This window comes from Podarcis tiliguerta, assembly GCF_965153285.1.
Source record: "Podarcis tiliguerta genome assembly, chromosome: 13".
NCBI classification, from domain to species: domain Eukaryota; kingdom Metazoa; phylum Chordata; class Lepidosauria; order Squamata; family Lacertidae; genus Podarcis; species Podarcis tiliguerta.
Genome location: NC_139546.1, coordinates 17,223,591 through 17,243,762, shown reverse-complemented (window position 1 = coordinate 17,243,762; position 20,172 = coordinate 17,223,591). Strand labels below are relative to the sequence as shown.

General features: G+C 43.9%; 1 protein-coding gene across 1 annotated transcript in view; it reads right to left on the bottom strand.

Annotated features, from left to right (window-relative positions):
• The window catches only part of KCNA7 (potassium voltage-gated channel subfamily A member 7), a 29,877-nt gene that overhangs the window by 8,086 nt on the left and 1,619 nt on the right, over window positions 1-20,172 (bottom strand). The window contains exon 3 of the mRNA XM_083408196.1: window positions 15,504-19,911. Coding sequence (XP_083264322.1) covers window positions 15,504-16,079 — 576 coding nt within the window. The 5' untranslated portion in view covers window positions 16,080-19,911. The remainder of the gene's footprint in view (window positions 1-15,503; window positions 19,912-20,172) is intronic.

Below are 20,172 nucleotides of genomic sequence, written 5' to 3'. Positions count from 1 at the left end.
ATTTAGATTGCTGGGAATTGCAGCACTGTGAGGGGTAAATTACAGTTCCCATGATCCTTTGTGGGAGCAAGTAATCTAATTTGGGGGATTCTTTGGGGGAAACGACATGGATCCACAGTGGGGCAGGGTCATATAAAAATGTATATATTGCCCATTGGGAGCAGGGACACATACCAGTTTGGCCTATATATTCTCAGGGAGAATCAAAGCTGTTTCTAAAGTCTGGAGAAAAGCCGAATGTCAAGGTCAAATACCCCTCCCAGCTCTGTCCTCTGGTCAGCTCTAATTTCCTGGCTCGCTAATTTTGACTCCTGTTCACTATGTAAGAAGGACTTGTTTGCTTTGCAAGCAAGTGAGGTGTGTAGTGGGTTAACGGGAATTCTGTCTCAGATCTGTTCGGACTCAGAATAGCCCCTGGACTAGGTCAGTCTGTCTGATGCCCATGTGTAGAGAGCATACTTAAGAGCTGCATTCAATGTCAGGCATATGCAGAGCATGTTTTAATGAACATGACTGCCATGCGTCCATTCATTTCAATTGGCCTCCCCTGAATAGAACTTTGTTGCTTCACACTGGCTTAGATGCAAGCAAGGCTTCTTTACATTTGTGGCGGAGAGAACCCCGACAGTCTCCAGAGAAATCCTGCATTTTCCATGCAACCTGTGTCAATTCCTTAGTGCCTACTGTTCTCCGGACAGCTCAGAGTGGAATCAGTTCAGCTGTCAAGCAATCTCTAATGCAGCTATTGGGAGGCCTCAGATTCACTTCACTCTGGTCTACAGAGGGAACTGCATCATTTGCCTTTAGAGACCACTCTCTAAAACCCATAGCACATCCTACATACTAATAGCAAAAATATTCTCCAAGCTAGATCCTTATCCATCCGAAACAGCACCACCTCCATGCAAGAGGGAGACATCAACCAGTTTAGGGCATCTCAGCAGTTTGCAAAAGTGCAAAAAAACTTTGGGGGGGGGGGGAGGAATCCTAAAGATAGAGAGAGAAAGCCCAGTTACAGCTTAATCAGTGGCATGCGGTGACATTTTTTGTAGGGGAACAGTTATGGCCAGAGGTGCCAGTTTGCGAGGGCAAAGAGGGGGGCAATGTTGCACATGTGATGTCCCAACATTCTGACATCATGCGCATGAGCTTCCTGAGCTTTGGGAAGGAGGCACCAGTGTGTTGGAGGGCAGGGGGCACATGCAGCTAATAATTGGGAGGCTTGGCGACAGCCTGGTACTGTCCCAATTCACACCATTTTTGGTCCAACAGGAAATTAATTAAGTGACACAAGCATCCTACCCCCATTTGCCCTGGAGGAAACAGGACTGAAGTTGCCTTTGTTCTGCAATTTTATTATCCATTCTGACTCTTTAGAAGGCACAGGCTTTAGGCTTAAATAAAACAAATAATCTGTGTTAGGCCTCATGTAGAGGATCAAATCCTGTTGCCATTATGAGATTATGCAGACATATTGATCCTACTGATTTCCAGTGATTCAAACTGCAGATGCGTAGCTTGTTACTCCACCAGGGGAGTTCCACTGTATTTAGCCTCTCCTTGAGTGCAATGCACATATTTCTATACTAACCAGAATGCAGAAATTGTGTACAGTATTTCTGGGCCTGATTTAAGGTGCTCAGTCTGGGTGACTTAGCTCCCAAATATCTAAATGACCGCCTCCTTCCCTACAGACGCTCTCAGAGGTTAAGATCAACAGAGGTGCATCACACACATTAATTTTACAGCTTTTGTGGTGTGCTGAATTCATGGGAGGGGGGAAGTGATATACTTGAAATGTATGGTGTGCATGCAGCAATTTGATGTCATTTAAATGGTGCCATAGGTGGGCTGCCTCACCCTTTCTGAATTGTAGGGCTGGTCTAGTTTGCGCTATAATCACATCAGCAAGCTGAATGCTGGTTCCCTTCATGCCTGAGGTGTGCTGCCTGCACTTAAAAAACATTTATTTTAAACAGCCATATAATATTGATCCTTCACCTTAAAAAGCAAACTAATGAAAACAGTTGAAAACTCCTCTGGGAACTAGGGATAGGGATTTTTCAGAGCTTATTATGTGACAGAGAAAAGTCTGTTGAGTATTTATTGCTAAGGGCATCCTCGAACTGGCCTCAGAGTACTTAAGACATTAAATATTGTCTTCCTAGGCTCTTGACTGTTTAAGTCAATAGTTACAACATGAAAAGGGTAATTCACAAAGCTCCTTCCAGATCTGGAAAAAGGGTACTTCAGCCAAGGTGAGAGGAGGGTGAAACTGAAGGCGCTTCCAGACTGTCAGCATTTTGGGATGAGATTCAATTGCCTATCAGCACATTCAGATTCAGCGATTAAAGTTGAATTGCAGCTCTTGCGCAACAAAACCCCTTCCTCTTCCCCCCAAATAAGACTTTTTGCAGGAAGGAAAGTGATAAGGAAATGTACTGGAGAGTGTGGGATAACATTTGCTTGTTGCAATATTGCCTAACCTCTCCACAGACAAAACTGAATGAATGCTCAATAAATAGCTGACATCACGTCATCTCCTAACACAAACTTTCTGCAAACAAATGGATGAAGGCTTGATTAAACAGGTCATCTAGGAAGCAACTTTAGCCTCAAACATATGGAGGTTCTTCACATTTCAGAGGTCATCATGGCCTCACGAGAAAAGAGGGGGAATAAACTAAGGAGACTTCCAGATTGTCACCATTTTCAGGTAGTATTCAATCACATCCAGGAAAATTCAGGTTGTGAAATTATAGTTGAATGGGAAGTCTTGTGAGGCAAACCTGTTTCCTCAAGAGATTGGACTTTTTGTGATAAGGGCAGTGATGGGGGAATGCATTGGAAATTGTGGGGTAACACTGGCTTTGACACGATATCATCTAACTTCCCCGTAAACAAATCAGAATCATGCTCAATAAATAGCCAACTTTCTCTAATTTCACTGCAAACAAATCAGGATGAATGTTCAATAAACAATTAACCAAACTGCAATCCAAACTGAGGCCACTGGCACAAGTCTCATCAAGGCACAAAATCAGAGAAGCAAGGGATGCAACAGAGGAATGTACACACTACACAGAAAACACATTGAAAGCACATGACTTCCTCCTATGAATCCTGGGAACTGTAGTTTGTTAAGGATGGTTGGAATTATTATTATTATATTTATATCCCACCTTTTCTCTTGACCGGGACTCAAGGCAACCTACAGATAAAGTAGAAACAGCTAAAACATGGGGGGGTGGGACCATCATTAAAAAGAATTAAACATTAATAGAATTAAAACTATACATATGATCCATTAAAATTAGTAGTTCTTTGAGGGGATAAACTACGGTTCCCAGGATTTATTGGTGGGTCATGTGCTTTAAATGTATGGTGCATAGTAATAATAATAATAATAATTTATTATTTATACCCCGCCCATCTGGCTGGGTTTCCCCAGCCACTCTGGGCGGCTTCCGAAAGAATATTAAAATACTGTGATACATCAAACATTAAAAGCTTCCCTAAACAGGGCTGCCTTCAGATGTCTTCTAAAAGTCTGGTAGTTGTTGTTCTCTTTGACTATAGCCATAGAACTGAAACAAAAATCAAATTGAGCTGAATTTTCAATTCCAGATCCCCAACCTCAACATTTGAGTTTTAGGGATGCTTTTAAACGTTAATCACACACCAGTAAATGTTACGGTAATTGCACTGGTTTTAGGTATGAGCTTGCTAAATTTACTATGCCCTTATTTTCGTTTGAGTGGCTCGAAACAACTGTTTCGGTCCTGCTCAGGTTCACCTTAACAACTAAATATACATTGCTCTTCAGTTAGCTATGTGTATATATGTGTATATTAGGGGTGTGGGAAACTCCTACTCAAGGGAACTAGCTTGGCGCAGCAATAACTGTGCCTTAGTTTAACCCCCGCTGGCTGCCATCAGGGCATTACATAAAACGGCTCTGCTGAATATAGTTCCAAGTAATTAGCCTGTGGTGTTGATGGCTTTCTAGACAGTGGTGGTGACCAAAATAAGACAACAAACGCCACAGATATGTCAGCTCAGTTTCCAAGGGGATGGGGGGGGTGCTGGGCTTAAGACTGTGAAAGGAATATCTTGTGGGTGACCTGTATAAGGGTTAACTGTGTCTTGTGCAAGGAAAACAGCCACCTCCAGGCTCTGTGTGCCCCTTCAGGAGAAGGAGTCCCACAATGGGCACACAGAGAGCCCTATATTAAATTTGCGGGACAGGGCTTTGGTTCAAGCAGTTATGAAACACCACATTTTAAGTATAACTTAAACCTCGTGTCCCTGTCCCTTCGCTCAAGCTACTTACATTTTGCATGGCTGACCCCACACTACATAAAACAGTAACAGAAGACTTCTGGAACTTTACAAACTTTAAGATATCGCACGCACACATACTTCCCCCCGTCAATAATAGGAAAAGCCTTGCGGATGTTTTTAAAAGTTTATCATGATTTTTATATTTGTTCTAATCCTCTTCCACCTTCTGAAAGGCCTGTATTTGAGACATTTTGCTATATTAAAGGTAAAGGGACCCCGACCACTAGGTCCAGTCGTGGCCGACTCTGGGGTTGTGGCGCTCATCTTGCTTTATTGGCCGAGGAAGCCGGCGTACAGCTTCCGAGTCACGTGGCCAGCATGACTAAGCCGCTTCTGGCGAACTAGAGCAGCGCACGGAAATGCCGTTTACCTTCCCGCCGGAGCAGTACCTATTTATTTACTTGCACTTTGACGTGCTTTCGAACTGCTAGGTTGGCAGGAGCAGGGACCGAGGAACGGGAGCTCACCCCGTCACGGGGATTTGAACCGCCAACCTTCTGATCGGCAAGTCCTAGGCTCTGTAGTTTAACCCACAGCGCCACCCGCATCCCTCTTTGCTATATTACACTGTGACTAAATCAGTAACAAATTGCTACTCCGTTTGCGTAAATATGAACAAGTTGCATAAATATGAACTGGTTACTTGTGTTCGGTCTTACCTACTTCTTGAGGTTGTTGTGAACCTAAAATGGAGGAGGGAAAAGAACCACGAATGCTGCCCTAAGCTCCTTGGAGCAACTGGTTTGGTTGTGCTGGGTGCAGAGCCTTGGGGGCACCGCAACATTGATGTGGAATGGAAGGCAAGAGGAGTGGGGGCGTTGAATTTTGGCATCGCTGAAATTTGAGGCCCCACGGTCTACCACTGCTTGGAGGAAGGGTATGTGGAAACATAATAAATATATACGAAGTAAAAATAATCTTATGAGATAGGGCTACTCTAAAAGAGAGTGGGTTGGGTCCAGACTAAGTTAGTAGCACTTTAGTTTTATTGAAAACATTGGGAAGCTGATCAACCCTATGCTGATGGGAGTTGGAATCCAGCAACATCTGGCGGGCCACAGGCTCCCCATCACTAGACTCAAGCTTGACTAGCATAGTCTGGATCAACCCCAGTTAATCGCCTGGGTAAATGTCTCTGGGTTTCCTGCAGCTCAATTCCCAAGAGACTGTGGTCGTATTCTGATTTTCCAAACCCACATACAGGCCAATGTGTTCTTACAAGCAATCACACAAACAGTATCAACTCCCACAACTCACCTAAACCCCTGCTCTGTTTTTTTCCACCACACCAGGCACTGTAGAAGCCTGTTTTTTTTATCCCCCAGTTCAGTCCATGAACCCAGAACCCCAACCCTGAGCCCCACAGTTTAGACAGCTGCTCCTCCATGGGGTTCTCTAAGGTCTATCTCAGCCCTGGCACCTAAGTTCCTTTAACTGGGGGTGCCAGAATGGGTTGTGGGATACCTTGCATGAAAAGCATGTGCTCTACCACCAGGATCCAGCCCCTCCCTGCATAAGTCAGGGAGTGGACAGGGCCCTCTGAGTTACCAGATGCATAGATGTGTATGATGAGCATCTCTCAACACTCAGTTTGTTCATTTCCTTGAAATTCAGATCTTTAAATTGCCCAAGATCAGCATGTGGCTCCAAAACCCTTGATTGTTTGCACATGTGATACTTAAATTGTTGGACTGGGGTTTTCTTTTTGCATTTGCCATATCTGTCATTTGTATTTTCTCTACACCTACACAAAATAGAATGTGCATTTTTAAAGAAGTCTGTCTTCCACTTTCTACCAAACAAAGTTTATACAAAGAGTAGACCCATTGAAAGTAATGGTCCCAAGTTAGAGACATGTCCATTAAGTTTAATGCGTATACTCCCAACAACATCCCAATATGTACACTAATAATACAAAAGGCTCAAAAGTGATTTTAGTGTCATGTGCAAAACTACTTCAATTTAGCTATTCTTTCTATCCTGTTCATATAAGGTGCTATATTGTATACACACTGGGTTGTATCCAATTAAGTATCCTACTCAGAGTACGTCCAGTGAAATTAATGAAACTAACTAAAAAAGGTAAAGGTAAAGGACCCCTGACAGTTAAGTCCAGTTGTGAACGACTCTGGGGTTGCGACGCTCATCTCGCTTTACTGGCCGAGGGAGCTGACGTTTGTCCGCAGTCGGTTTTTCCGGGTCTTGTGGCCAGCATGACTAAGCTGCTTTTGGCGAAACCAGAGCAGTGCACGGAAACGCCGTTTACCTTCCCACCGGAGCGGTATCTATTTATCTACTTGCACTTTGACATGCTTTCGAACTGCTAGGTTGGCAGGAGCTGGGACCGAACAATGGGAACTCACCCCGTCGTGGGAATTCGAACCACCGACCTGATCGGCAAGCCCTAGGCTCTGTGGTTTAGACTACAGCGCCATCCGCGTCCCTGAAACTAACTTAGTCATGCCCCTTAGTTTAAATGGGTCTGCTCTGAGATTGACTAAAGTTGGACGCAACCCATTTACCTGGAGAATTAAGCCCCACAGAACTGAGTGGGGCTAACTTCCAAGTTGACAAAATAGCATTGCGCTGCATGGGTGAATATCTACCATCTGTGAAATTTGTCTGTTCAACCTGCAGTTCATCCTGTAGTAAAGTAAGTGGTCACATGATTGCTCACGATGCAACTCAGTTACAGCTTACCCCACATTTAAAATGTCACTGAAACCTTTGAAAGAGGTTGGTGTTATTGACACACTCAAGGCATGACAACCACGTTCAAAGCACATTCTTTGCCTTGAATAATTGTGGGCACCATAGGTTACCCCTCAGAGTCACAATTCCCAGCAGCTCTTAACAAACAGCCATGCCCAGAATTCTTTCATGGAAAGAATGTGCTATGGATGTGCTTTAAAGGTATTATAGTGTGTACATAGCCTTTAGTCACATCCAAACTGTGCATTTAAAGCATGTTGCTCCCCACAGAGAATCCTGAGAACTGTGATTTGTTAAGGGTGCCAGGAATTGTAGCTCTCCGAAGGGTACACTAATGTACAGTGTGAATACATTTGTGTTAAAGTACACAGCAATATAAGAAAGATGGGGACCAGAGGAATGAAAAGGAGGGAAATAGGGAAAACACATAGGAGACTAGAATGCATATCTGCTTTTATTTTATTTATTTTATTTTATTTATTATAATCTTTTGTCTTTCTCTTTATTTTTATTTTGTTTTCTGTAAAGTAGGTGTATGTAGTAAGTTTTGCAATGTGGTGTATATATTGTATTATTGTGTAAGTTAATGTTGATTGTTTAATAAATATTCTTCTGATAAAAAAAATAGAATGCATATCTGTTATTCCTCTTGGATATGAATAAGGTGTAAGGGATGGATACATTGGCTGGGTTCACACCTTTACATGTTGTTTTATTGTGGGGGTTTTTTGTGTTTTTGGTTTTTACTTGATCTTATTGCAGTTGTGAAGCAGGTCATAGTCAATAAAAGGAAACATAGAACATAAAGGAAGCCAGCCGCCTGATACCAAGTCTGACCACTGGTTCATCCAGTTCAGCAATGGCCTGGTTCATACAACACGGTAAGTTAAACTATCACTTGCTGGGACTGTGCAACTGTGTGGGCTCTTGGAGAGGAGCTCTTAGCTGCTTTGCTTCTCCCTAGACCTTTTTAATGCCGCACTCAGCTAAGGCAAGGTTTGCCTTTGCGTGTCATTCAAACCAGGACTCAGGGTTAAGCTCTCTCCTCACCAGTGTGCAAAATTCCCCCGGTGCCAGGCACGTTTTGCAACTGGTGCGGGTCCAGTTGTAACCCCGTGGAGATCTCTGAATACCAGGTTGGCAACCGACATCTCCATCTGGCTGACCCCTCCAGTTTTCTTAAGCAGGTCAGCAAAAAGGTAAAGGTAAAGGACCCCTGACCATTAGGTCCAGTCGTGACCGACTCTGGGGTTGCGGCGCTCATCTCGCTTTACTGGCCGAGGGAGCCGGCGTACAGCTTCCAAGTCATGTGGCCAGCATGACTAAGCCGCTTCTGGCGAAGCAGAGCAGCGCACGGAAACGCAGTTTACCTTCCCACTGGAGCACTACCTATTTATCTACTTGCACTGTGACGTGCTTTCGAACTGCTAGGTTGGCAGAAGCAGGGACCAAGCAACGGCAGCTCACCCCGTTGCGGGGATTTGAACCACTGACCTTCTGATCGGCAAGTCCTAGGCTCAGTGGTTTAACCCACAACGCCACCCATGTCCCTAAGTAAGCAAAAAAGCTTATTTATTGCAGTTATATGCCACCTTTTTCTCCAAAGAGTACACGGTTCACCCCCCTCCTCAGTTATTCCCTACAATGACCTTGTGAGGTAGGTTTAAGTGCCTTGTCCTTCCACAAGACGCCTCAAACACCTATGCAGACATTCATTAATTTGAAGGTTAGATTTTCCTTTGAAATCCATGAGGACTAGAAATAAATGGGTGTGGAGATGTTCAGGATTTTGCTTAAAGGTTTTAATCATAGCTGCTGTCTCAGAACAGAAAGCAAAAATTTGTGTTGGTAATTGAAATGAATGCTTACTTCCATTAAAAAGAGTCAAAACCTCACCTCACTGAAATATGGAATTGTTAACTGTAATCAGTTCTCAATTAATCACTTAAAAGCAAGAACACTTATGTAGTAAAAACTTTTCATTCAGGCAGAAGGGGAAGAAAAACCCTTCCAAGCTGCATTATGCACCAGGTATCTCATCTCCATGGCTAAATAAACTTTTGTCATTTGCAAACGATTGGCTCAGCTATCATATATAGCTGGTGACCGCCAGCATTTTAGCATCTGAGGGGGCTGGTATCAGAAACAGAATATTCCCAAACATTGCAGCTGCTCTGCAAGGGATGTGAAAAGTCAGTTTGACTAGGTACTTGAGGACTGATGGAGAAAGCAGAGGTGGGGTGCTGGCTAATCAGACAGACCAAGAGGTGGGGGAGCTAAACATAGGAAGCACAGAGGAAGGGTGAATGAAAGAAGAGATCATAGGAACATAGGAAACTGCCTTATATGAAGTCAGACAATTGGTCCATCTAGCTCAATACTGTTTTTTGATGCCTGGCAATGGCTCTCTGGCATTTTAGACCTAGGGACCTGAAAGAAGTATAGATGGAGAAGACTGGAGCCTGAGAGAAAGGTGCAGCAGGGAAAGAGGAGATGACAAGGAGAAGTGTAGCTAGAGACTAACTGTCCACAGGCTCCAGGGACAGAGGAGGCTGGGGGCTGTTGAACCATGGGGGCAAGATGAGGAAGAAGGTCCCTTTCAGTACAATCCTGTGCAAGTATATTCAAAAGGAAGCCCCGCTAAGTTCAGTGAGGCTTACTGCCTACAAAGGCTGCAACCCTACACAGCACAATTACCTGGGAGCAAGTTCCATTGCACTTAACGGGCCTTGCTTCCGAGTAGACATGCATAGCATCGCAGTGTTAGTGCCCCATTACAGCCATCTGCCAATTTTGACGACTCCTTCCTTGCAAGGGGGGGGTGGGGGAAATGTACAAAACACCAAGTTTTATTGTGAAACTCCCCAAATTTAGGTTCCAGAATTTTAAAAGGGCCCAAAGACAACAGGCTGCTCTGAAAGAAGAAAATGGCTTCTCTTTGCAAAATGTTATTGGAAGGCGGCATTAGGACGCAGCTGTTTCTATTGGTGATGTAGATGCTTCCATGCTTGCACCGAAACAGGTATCAGGTAAGGGAGGGGGTCTGTGTGATGCAGTCCATTGGGCAGTCCATGATGTGGAGGGTCAGTAGGGGCTCTGCATGGCAGCGTGCCCCACAGGGATTCCCCTCTTGGCCTCAGAAGCCAGGTCCTTTTGGCCTTTAAAGCTAGAAACATCACATCAATTATCTCCTGCTGCCTCCCCTCATCCTGCTGCTGTCAGGATCCCTTGATAGTGAACACAGCACCAGGGGTGTTAATCCAGCCCACCTGCTCATGCCCCCTCCCCCCCCCCCCCGCCAGCCGCTGCTGCAGAGCCAGCAGCAGGTTAACGCCAGTCACACCAGCAGGAAGGCAGGCGCCAGAGAAATCTTGCTGGACAGCCAATTAGGGCGCCTAGGCTATCTCTGAGAGGATTGGGATTTGCAAGGTATGAGCAGAAAGTTTTTAGGAACGATGCACGGTGGTTATAAAGAGGATGGAAGTGGACAAATTAGTCAGATTCAGGCTGTGTACTCGCTCCCATTTACTCTGTATCCAGTGTGCTCCCACCAATTATTTGGGAAGTGGTGTGCACAATTGTCAGCCACAATCCATATCTATCCTGTCATTTCTTATGAAATACTGCATATAGATATGTCCCCCCCCCCCAAAAAAAACCCCACCAAACTAAATTTGATCTCCATTGAGAAAAAGAACAACCTGGCTGCATTTTAAGCTGGTAAGTATATATGGCTGTTGTGTTGTCATTTTTTAGTTGAAAAGGAAAAAAATCATTTGGTACTATCAGTTGGATCCAGACTCACTTAGCTGTACTTGGGTCCCATTAAAATCAATGGGACAAGTTAGTTACAAAGTCCCATAGATTTCACTGGGAATTAAACTTTCAGTACAACTAATTGTTGTAAACAGCCCCAAGAGATGTGTGAACACTAGACGGGTGAGGTATAAATCCTTACGCAAATTAATCAATAAATGCTTCCAACCACAGCAACGACAGTTCGGTGTTAGTTTTCATCACTGAACAGAGTCTTATGTTTTGAAATAAGTCATCTTCTGCCTGATCATGTGAAGGAATTTGCTTAGATCAATTGAAGGACCAGAACTACCAGACACATGACTGAAAAAGAGCACACTCCATTTGAGAAATTCATTTGCTGTGTTGTGCAATGTTCCAACAAGAAAACAAGAAGAGCGTAAGTTAGGAAAGAGGAACCTATGGCCCTCCAGATACCGCCAGATTCTAACTCCCATCAGCCCCAAGCAAGCATGGGCAATGGTCAATGATGATGGGAGTTGTAGTCTTAGAACATCTGGAGGGCCACAGATGCAACACCCTTGATGTAAATACAGATAACTCTAATTCAACCTTCTTCAGTTAAATCTAACTAAATAGTCACGGCTCCCTCTCCCACATGCTACCATACAGCTGAGTCCACATTCATCAAGGGTAATGGGTCTAATCCCCCTACAAAGTTAAACACCCACCACACATACACCCTATTTCAATTCCTGCAGAGAAATATAACAGCTGGGAGCCAGAACTCCAGAGCCCTCTTAGAAAGTGTCTAGTGGTTTAGAGTAAACTAACTGTGGGACACAAATGCGTGTAACTATGACAACCTTTAGCAAATCATCTCAACTTTGACAGTGGACATTTTTGCCTGGATAAATACTGTAATAGGGGGGAAAGGAAGCTTAACCCTTTCTCAGCCCAGTGTTTTCCTGCCACAACTTCCCAGTTTTATCTGCCCTCTAATTTCCTGCTGTATTTCTCTCTGCCAAATACTCCTGTTTTGAGTGCATGTTTCTGAAGGTCTAAGAGGTTTGAAATGGCTCTCTAGAAAGGAGGTTTAATGGGTCAATAGAAAGTGGAAATCAGGACTCTTGCATCCCATCCCTATCACTTAACTTTTGTATAGCTACAAATTACACAGGCACACATGAACTTATTGTTTGGTCTCAGGGCTGGATGAGTGGTGATGGGAGGGCCTAGGTAGAAACATCTGGGTGAAGAGACTGTAAGGGAGAATTGACAAGGAGAGGGAGAGTTAAGCATCCACTTCCTGTCCACCATACTTGCTTGCAAACATCTCCCATCTTCATATTAATGATAAAGGGACAAATACAGGATTGGGAACTCCATGATATGCAGATAAAATAAATTTATCACAGCCATACCATACAATTAAAGTACCGTACTCTTATGCCACACTAACAGTCCTGGTTCCCCCCCAAATATCCGGGGGAACTGTAGATGGGAACTGTAGCTCTGTGATGGTGAATCATTCCCATCATTATTTGGGGGATGCCGTGACTGTTAAAGTGCTTTAAGAATGCTTTAAATCTATGGTGTGGATGTGACCAGAGAAGACAGGACTCAGGTACTATCTCTGGTACTTCTGTGTAAAATATTATGTTATGGCCAAGCTCTCTAGTCAGCAGCTATTTCTAATAAGCTAAGCTATTTTGCTGCCTGATGGGAAAAGCAGCAATTGGTGTTCTTCAGCTCAAGGTGTATAGTGCCGAAAGCCAGTGGAGGTATATTGGTACTTGAGGCACAAAATCCTAGAAGCACACTCTTCCTAGGTGGCAAAAATACAACAGAGATAATGAAATAATAATTTATATGATGCCCTTTCATGATGCCCCTAATCACTTGCCTGAGGTGGCTGCTTCACTCTACCTCAAAGCATAAACTGCTGAGCTCTGTCCCTAGCATATAGGTTATGTTAGCTCACTGATGTGGGAAATGCATTCTACACAAGTTTTAGAGATGAGCCTTGGCTCAACATAGTCCCTCCCTATTCCCAGGATGATGGAATCTCTCTGTTCTTTCTAAGTCACCTGATCTAATAATGGGATCTAATCCCACACAGGGAACTTACTAGCCACTGTTATGGGATTACTCACTCCAAAACCCTGTAGCACCCAGCTTTCATCCACCACTGCAGTTCTTCTCTTTTGCAGGTTTCCTTAAGAACCACTTAAAGATCCTACCACATGGATCCTATTTTTCTGACCAGTTTCACACTGGCATTCCTGATCTCCAGATCTAAGGCCCCACCTGCACTATAAATGTAAAGCAATATCATACACTTTAAACAGCAATGGGTCGCCTTTGTCCCCGCCAGCCCCAAATCCTGGGTACTGTAATTTGCTAAGGGTGCTGAGAATTGTTAGGAGACCCCTATTTCCTTTACAGAGCTACAATTCTCAGAGTTCCTTGGGAAAATGGATTGATTGTTAAACTACACTGGGAACTAGAGCTTTCTGAGGGGCATAGGGAATCTTCCAACAATTATCAGTACTCTTAACAAATGACACTTCCCAGGATTCTTTTGGGGAAGCCATGGTTATTTAAAGCGATATGCTTTAAATGCAGAGTGCAGATGGGACCTAAATCCAAATCAGCCAATATGCACTGAGTTACATTCAGTACAATGTATTTGTTGCTGTACATTCCACCAAGGTCAAAGCAGATCCAGTGGTCATGGAAGATGAACGGGACATAGTCTAGTAAAGAGTGAAAACAGTGTGTCCATTCCACAGCATCAGAAGATTGATTATAACCACCCGGCAGTGACTGGGGGTTGGAAAGATGACACAGATGATGGAGGCACTGGAGATGGCAACATGATCTGGGGCTTCTGAAGGTTTGCAGTTTGGGGCTGTAGACTAGAAAAGACATCTTTTCATAACATTAAACCTCCAAGTGTGAATTAATGCAAATGTTTCTCCCACTGCTACAGGATTGTTCCCAATATGTGTAGGTGGGACATCAGAAGGCCCCAAGGTATGGTGAGGCTGTGGGCCCATCAACATTAATCTCCATATGTATTGGAATGGGACCCTTCCCACTATCATTTTCTACATGTATTTTTGGCTAGATGATGGCAACCAAAGCTGTATGAATCCACTTTTACTACCCTTCTCAAAGGTGTTCAGGTTGCCTCTAAAATAAAAAGATAAAATGCTAATAATATTAAAGCATAGCATGCAGGGTTGTGGGATGTATTTCATTGCTAAGACATTGTTCCACAATTCCAGGATGTCATAGCCTCACAGGAGATATACTTACCAATCCATAATATTACAGCTTGTGATTTATCCCTATTTCTGCTAAAGGTAAAGGTAAAGGGACCCCTGACCATTAGGTCCAGTCGTGGCCGACTCTGGGGTTGCGGCGCTCATCTCGCTCTATAGGCCGAGTACAGCTTCCGGGTCATGTGGCCAGCATGACTAAGTCGCTTCTGGCGAACCAGAGCAGCGCACAGAAACGCTGTTTACCTTCCCGCCAGAGCGGTACCTATTTATCTACTTGCACTTTGACGGGCTTTCGAACTGCTAGGTTGGCAGGAGCAGGGACCAAACAACGGGAGCTCACCCTGTCACGGGGTTTTGAACCACGACCTTCGGATCGGCAAGTCCTAGGCTCTGTGGTTTAACCCACAGCGCCACCCGCGTCCCTTTCTGCTACTTTAATGATGGCCCTGAGAGGTTCTAATATGAACCTATATCTCTGAGGGATAGTAGGGGATGGAGAAGAGAATGCTGAAGTTCTTCCCCAAAAATTCACTTATTTGACTCATAAGTAGTTTTTTGAATTGCCTCCTGTTTCTTCCAATACTAGACAGCAGCCCCCAATATTCGCAGCTGGTCATATGCGACTCCCACTAAATTGCTTCTGCAATTATAGGTAAGAAACATTTTATTTGGGGAATTTATATTATGTGATGTTGGGGCCAAGATAGAGCCTTGGGGGTTCATAGACTGAAGACTTGCCCATATCCCTATCACTCTTTACAAGGAGACATCCTAAATCTCAGGTTTCCAAGTAAAGGTAATGTGGTGAATGGGAAATAAAAAGAAGGGTTTTTTAAAAAATATGAAAGTCACATTTGACATTTTTCATATGTCAAATTCAATATTTGCCATCAATTGATTCTCCCTCTCTTCTGCCTGTGAAAAAATACCCTTATATTTTAGTGGAACTATTATCTTGATGGTAGTGGTGGTAGATGATTATTTCCAAATCTCAGTGGTGAAGCAGGACTCATATGAGAGTTGTATAAAATGTGGAAACTTTGGAGAAGGCTTAGTTATAATCTGACAATTTTGAGGGATAGGAAATAAGAATACCTTTTAATGCCGCTGGCTCTAGGATGTTGGGCTCAGGAATGGCACCTTCAGTGCCCGTCCCACTGGGAGAGAACTCTCTGATACCTGACCTTCTTGGATACTCTGCCCAAATTGGAAATGGTAGCATTGCTAGGGTGGTGGGCCCTCTGCTGGACTTGGAGCCCTGGCAAATGCCCAATATTGCCACCCTCTGGACCTCACCCTGATTTGGAACCTACTAAAAATGTTATGGCTGTGCCACTAAGAGAAGACAAACGTTGGAAGCAAGTGCAGAGAAAAAAGATCAATGTGGAGCTAGTCACTCACCGGCAACGTCATGTCCCTCTCATCTCGAAACTCAGGAAGGGTCTCCAGGCAGAAGATCACAATAGAGATGAGGATGACCATCACTGATATTATTGCGATGATGCGAGCAGCCTGGGAACTCTCTGGATGCTCAAAGAGCAGCCACACTTGCTTGAGAAACTCCCTATCAGGCATGGGCTGCTCTTCTTCCTTAATGAAGCCCTCATCATCGCGGAATTTGCTGAGTGCCTCCTCCCCTAGCTGGTAGAACTTGAGTTCCTCCAGGAAAACGTCAATGGGGATGTTGGCTGGTCGTCGGAGCCGCCCTCCCGACTGGTAATAATACAAGATGGAGTCAAAGCAGGGCCGGTTGCGGTCAAAGAAGTATTCACCACGCAGTGGGTCGTAGTATCGCACGCGGCGGCGCGGGTCACCTAGTAGGGTGTCGGGGAACCTGAGCAAGGTCTTCATTTGGGTCTCGAAGCGTAGGCCCGAAACATTTATCACCACCCGCTCACAGCAGTCCTTGTGCCGACACCCCCCGCCGTTGGCAATGGGTTCATTGTCCACTGCCGTTGGTGGCAATAGCTTCTCCATGGCAGGTTTGCAGCTACAGTGATCCTAGCATGAGGTCAGGAGCCATGAGCTAGACTTCACCCTGCTGCCCTCTCCCTCTCCAGAGAATGGTTTCTGACTGTTCAGCTATTCTGTACACTTCCCAATATCAGTTCACTCACGCCGTTATCTGAATCTCAGATGGCATCTTCTCTCTCTTACTTTCCTGCTGTTCTAGCTCCCTTTCCTTTCCTTTCACTGATCCACTCCTTACTTCAAGCATATCTGACCTCGCTTCTGGTTTGATTCTCTCTCTCTCTTTCTCATTTGCTTATTACCCCTTCCCTACTTCACACCATCTCTTTCCTTTCTTGGCATGAACTTGTTTTCGTAATGCCAGTCTCCTGCCACTGACACCCACGTGCCACCTCTCTTACTCTTCCTCTCTTGCTCCACTGCATTCAAGCTTCCTCTGGTTTTCTCTCTGCAAAGGGGTTAGACCCGCAATCTAGATCCCCCTCCCCACTGCCCTTCTCTATGTCCCCTTTCTGAGAACACCCCTGCCTTCTAGTGCCAGCGTCCAAGGTTTCTGCCTGTAAACACTTTCCTCAGACCTAGAGGTATCAGGTTGCCCAGGACGGTACAGACTCTTGGCCCCCTTGCCAAAAAAACCAGCACCGCCCCCATCCCCAGCAGTACACTGATCAGAGGAGGGGAGAGCTAAAAATAACTGGAATGGCGGTGACATAGGGGCAGGCAGAGTGCCCGGGGCAGAGAAGGGGGTGGGCAGGGCACCTTCAAGATGGTAGGGAGGCCTGCCAGCCAGAACTCTTGTGCTGTCTAGAAAGAAGGAGTGGTGCTTCTGCCAGAACACCTGGGTCTCTGAGAACAGAGTGGGGTCTCGTGAGCTAGGCTGAGAGACTTGGGAGGACTCAAGGGTTTTTGTGAGCTTTGGATCAGCAGCCAAGGAGACGCCACACTAAATCATATTTAGTGCCCCAGGCTTCTCTGACAGCTAAACTAGCTCTATCCTTGCTTGCCAATAACCACACTCAAAGAAAATGCAGACACACCAACACAGGGCTGGCCGGCCCTACCATAAGCCTGAGTGAGGCAGCTGCCACAGGTGGCTGAGAGTCATGATAGGGCAACAAAGTTATATTTAATTATTAATGTCTTTTTACTGCAGAGGGTGTGGGGGAAGAGAAGCACTTGTAGGGCTTTCTGCCTCAGGTGCCAAAATAACTCAACCAGACTTGGGTTCTAGATGGGGAGGGCGGATTTGCTGCTCTGACTCAAGTAGCAAGATGTCCTGGCCCTGCACAAATGACACCCCTCATCATTGTATTAAGTTTAAACACCTTCTATGCCTCTTCATGATAGTTGTTCTTCTAATCTTTTTATTGCTTCTTCTGTATTCTTCTCCTTTCACCGAAAACAAAGCTTCATCCTCAGTCTTCATTCCCTTTGTGTTATTATTAATTTCCTTGCTTTTTTCTCCCACAGTCCCTTGTGCATTGCTCTCTTGTTCTCAATATTTGACTGGCCTTTTCTTTGTCTTCCTTTAAGAACTGATTCAAAATGTCTCTCTCCCACATTTCCTTCTGGATATTCTATTTGATTTCTTCAATTATTCTCCTTCCTACTGCTACATTCATAACTGTTCGGGATTTAACTCTTTTTTTTTTTTTTTAAATGTTTTTCACTCAACAAATACAAAGCTTTCCCATTCTCTCCAATGCCCCTCTCCTTAAGACTGTGTATACAACATACACTTATGGCACATTTGAAGCAATAAACTGTCATCTATTAAAGGTGCTGGGAATCATAGCTCTGTGTAGGGTAAACTACAGTTTTCAGGGTTATTGAGGGTGGGAGATGTGCTGTAAATCTGCTTTAAATGTATGGTGCATACAAAATTGTCTCATGTGTTTTCGATTGTGAATCAGCAAGCAGGAATCTGTTCAATTTATCCATGTACAACAGCCAGTATATTTTAGATGCATTTATCAATAATAAGCGGTGATGATGATGTATGCACCTCAAGCATTTTCCTCATGCTAGTGAGAGTATCAACATTCAGGTATTTTCGCTAGCCGGCTCCTCCAGACAACCTATTTATTGAGCTTTCACCCTGATTTGTTTGCACAAAGCATATAAGGGGCTCAGATTGTATCTGTTTCTTATTGAGCATTTATTCTGATTTGTTTGCCAGCTTGAGGGGTTTATATACATGTGTATTCAGCCTGCGTTCATCCTGATTTGCTTGCCAAGTGTTTGCATATCTTCCTACACTTTCCCCACGCTTTTCAATGCATTTCCCTATCACTTTCCAAACTTCAAAAAGTCCAGTTCTTTTTAAAGAAAAAATTTGAAAATGAGAAACAGTGAGAAGCTGAAATTGGCAGTTTCGCTTATTCCTACTACTCCCTTTGCTTAGTGCAAACTGAGAATGCATCCTGGGACAATGACTAGCTCTCTCCCATGGCTGCACTTGGCATAGAAGATTGATAGTGGCGAGCAAGGTATGTTTTGAGGATACTGCCACCATTACCGGTCTTCTAACTGAAGAGCCTGATAAACATTGAGGGAAGCCCAGGCTTTTCTGGAAGGAAGTTTGAAAGCCACTGTCCCAGATAATGAAATAGTAGCAGTGCAGGGTGGGATGAGCTAATCAGTAGCTTACTAATCATAATAGTTACTCCAGCCAGCAAGGGATGGAAGAATCGATAAGTTTCAGTTCTGTCTAATTTCTAATTTTTCCAATCTAAAATTCAGTTCTTTACATTTTGCATTAAAAAAAAAATCCTCATCAAAATTCATCAGCATTTTGGCAATTTATTACATACACCAACAATACTGGACTTAGAGACTGATTATCAGCAGCAGCATTACAAATTTGGATGTTGTAATTACAGACTACATCTCCTTTCAGGAAAAATAACTTTTCTTTCTTTGTGAATGATGAACTGACTGCTGCTCAGACTTTGAGCTCTACCCTTTATGCTGTAGAAACAAAAGATGATGTCAAAACTTGAATTTATTACAATGTACCATTGTATAATTACAATGTACCATTGTACCATTGGCAGGAGGGTTTGGGGGGTATTTATGTCTGTTCCTGTTATTGTTTGGTTTTCTTCTTATATTCAATAAAAAATTTTAAAGAGCATCAGGATTTTAGTGTGAATTTCTCATAGCAACACGTGTGTAAGTGGTTTGTAAGCATCATCTGGAGAGCCACAGGGTCCCCATCCCTGCAGTAAGAAAAAGGATCAAAGGCTTCTGGGTGTGTTTTACACACTCTGGTCTAAAGAATCTGGTCTGTTCTGCCCCATCCAAGTTACACCACAGACAGCTGTGTTTCCTTAACTTGTAATGGTTGTGAGCACAATATCATCATCCATGAGGCCTCCAGTTGTCTTTGTGTTGTGCCCTTGCAATCATGCCTAATTACATAGAACACTAGCTCTTAGTATGCTGTGAGCCTTGACATTCAGCCCTTTTGCTCTGTGCAGCTTTAGGCCATGAGGGGAACAGGGTATCTGGAGCTGACACTTTCAAACTGTTTCTCTGCCCTGTTTAAGGCCACACCTTTCAGTGTACTGTGGATTGTTAAGAGAGACAAGGGTTTAACTCTGAATTGTTTTCAGAGTTCAATTTACATCCATATTTCAAGGAGAGCAGGTTCACCATATCTCTTGGAGTCTTGAAAAGGATTGCAGTCCCACCATGGAGTAATGCCTAATTACTTTTATAATTTAGATACTCCATCGTATAGAAGAGCTTTTATGCTAACTCGTCTAAATGCATTCCCCTCATCTGTATTGTTTGGAAGGTTTCAAAAAATCCCCTTCCAGATCAGATTCTGTTCCTGTAATAAGAAAACACCAATACATCACTTAATTTTGGATTGCCCTCTTCTCAACACCCATCGCAGAAATCTCCTACCAACTCCCTTACAGCTCAAAATATTGATTTGCAAAGAGTCTATAATCCAGTATTTCCTGAGGGATGATACTCCCAAAACTACCAAGATTGTTTTGGGGTACTTAGCCAAGATCTTTAAAGCTAAATCTAAAGTTGCCCGATTTATTCAATGGTGGTTATCTAGTCTTTTATGTATTGTTTGTGT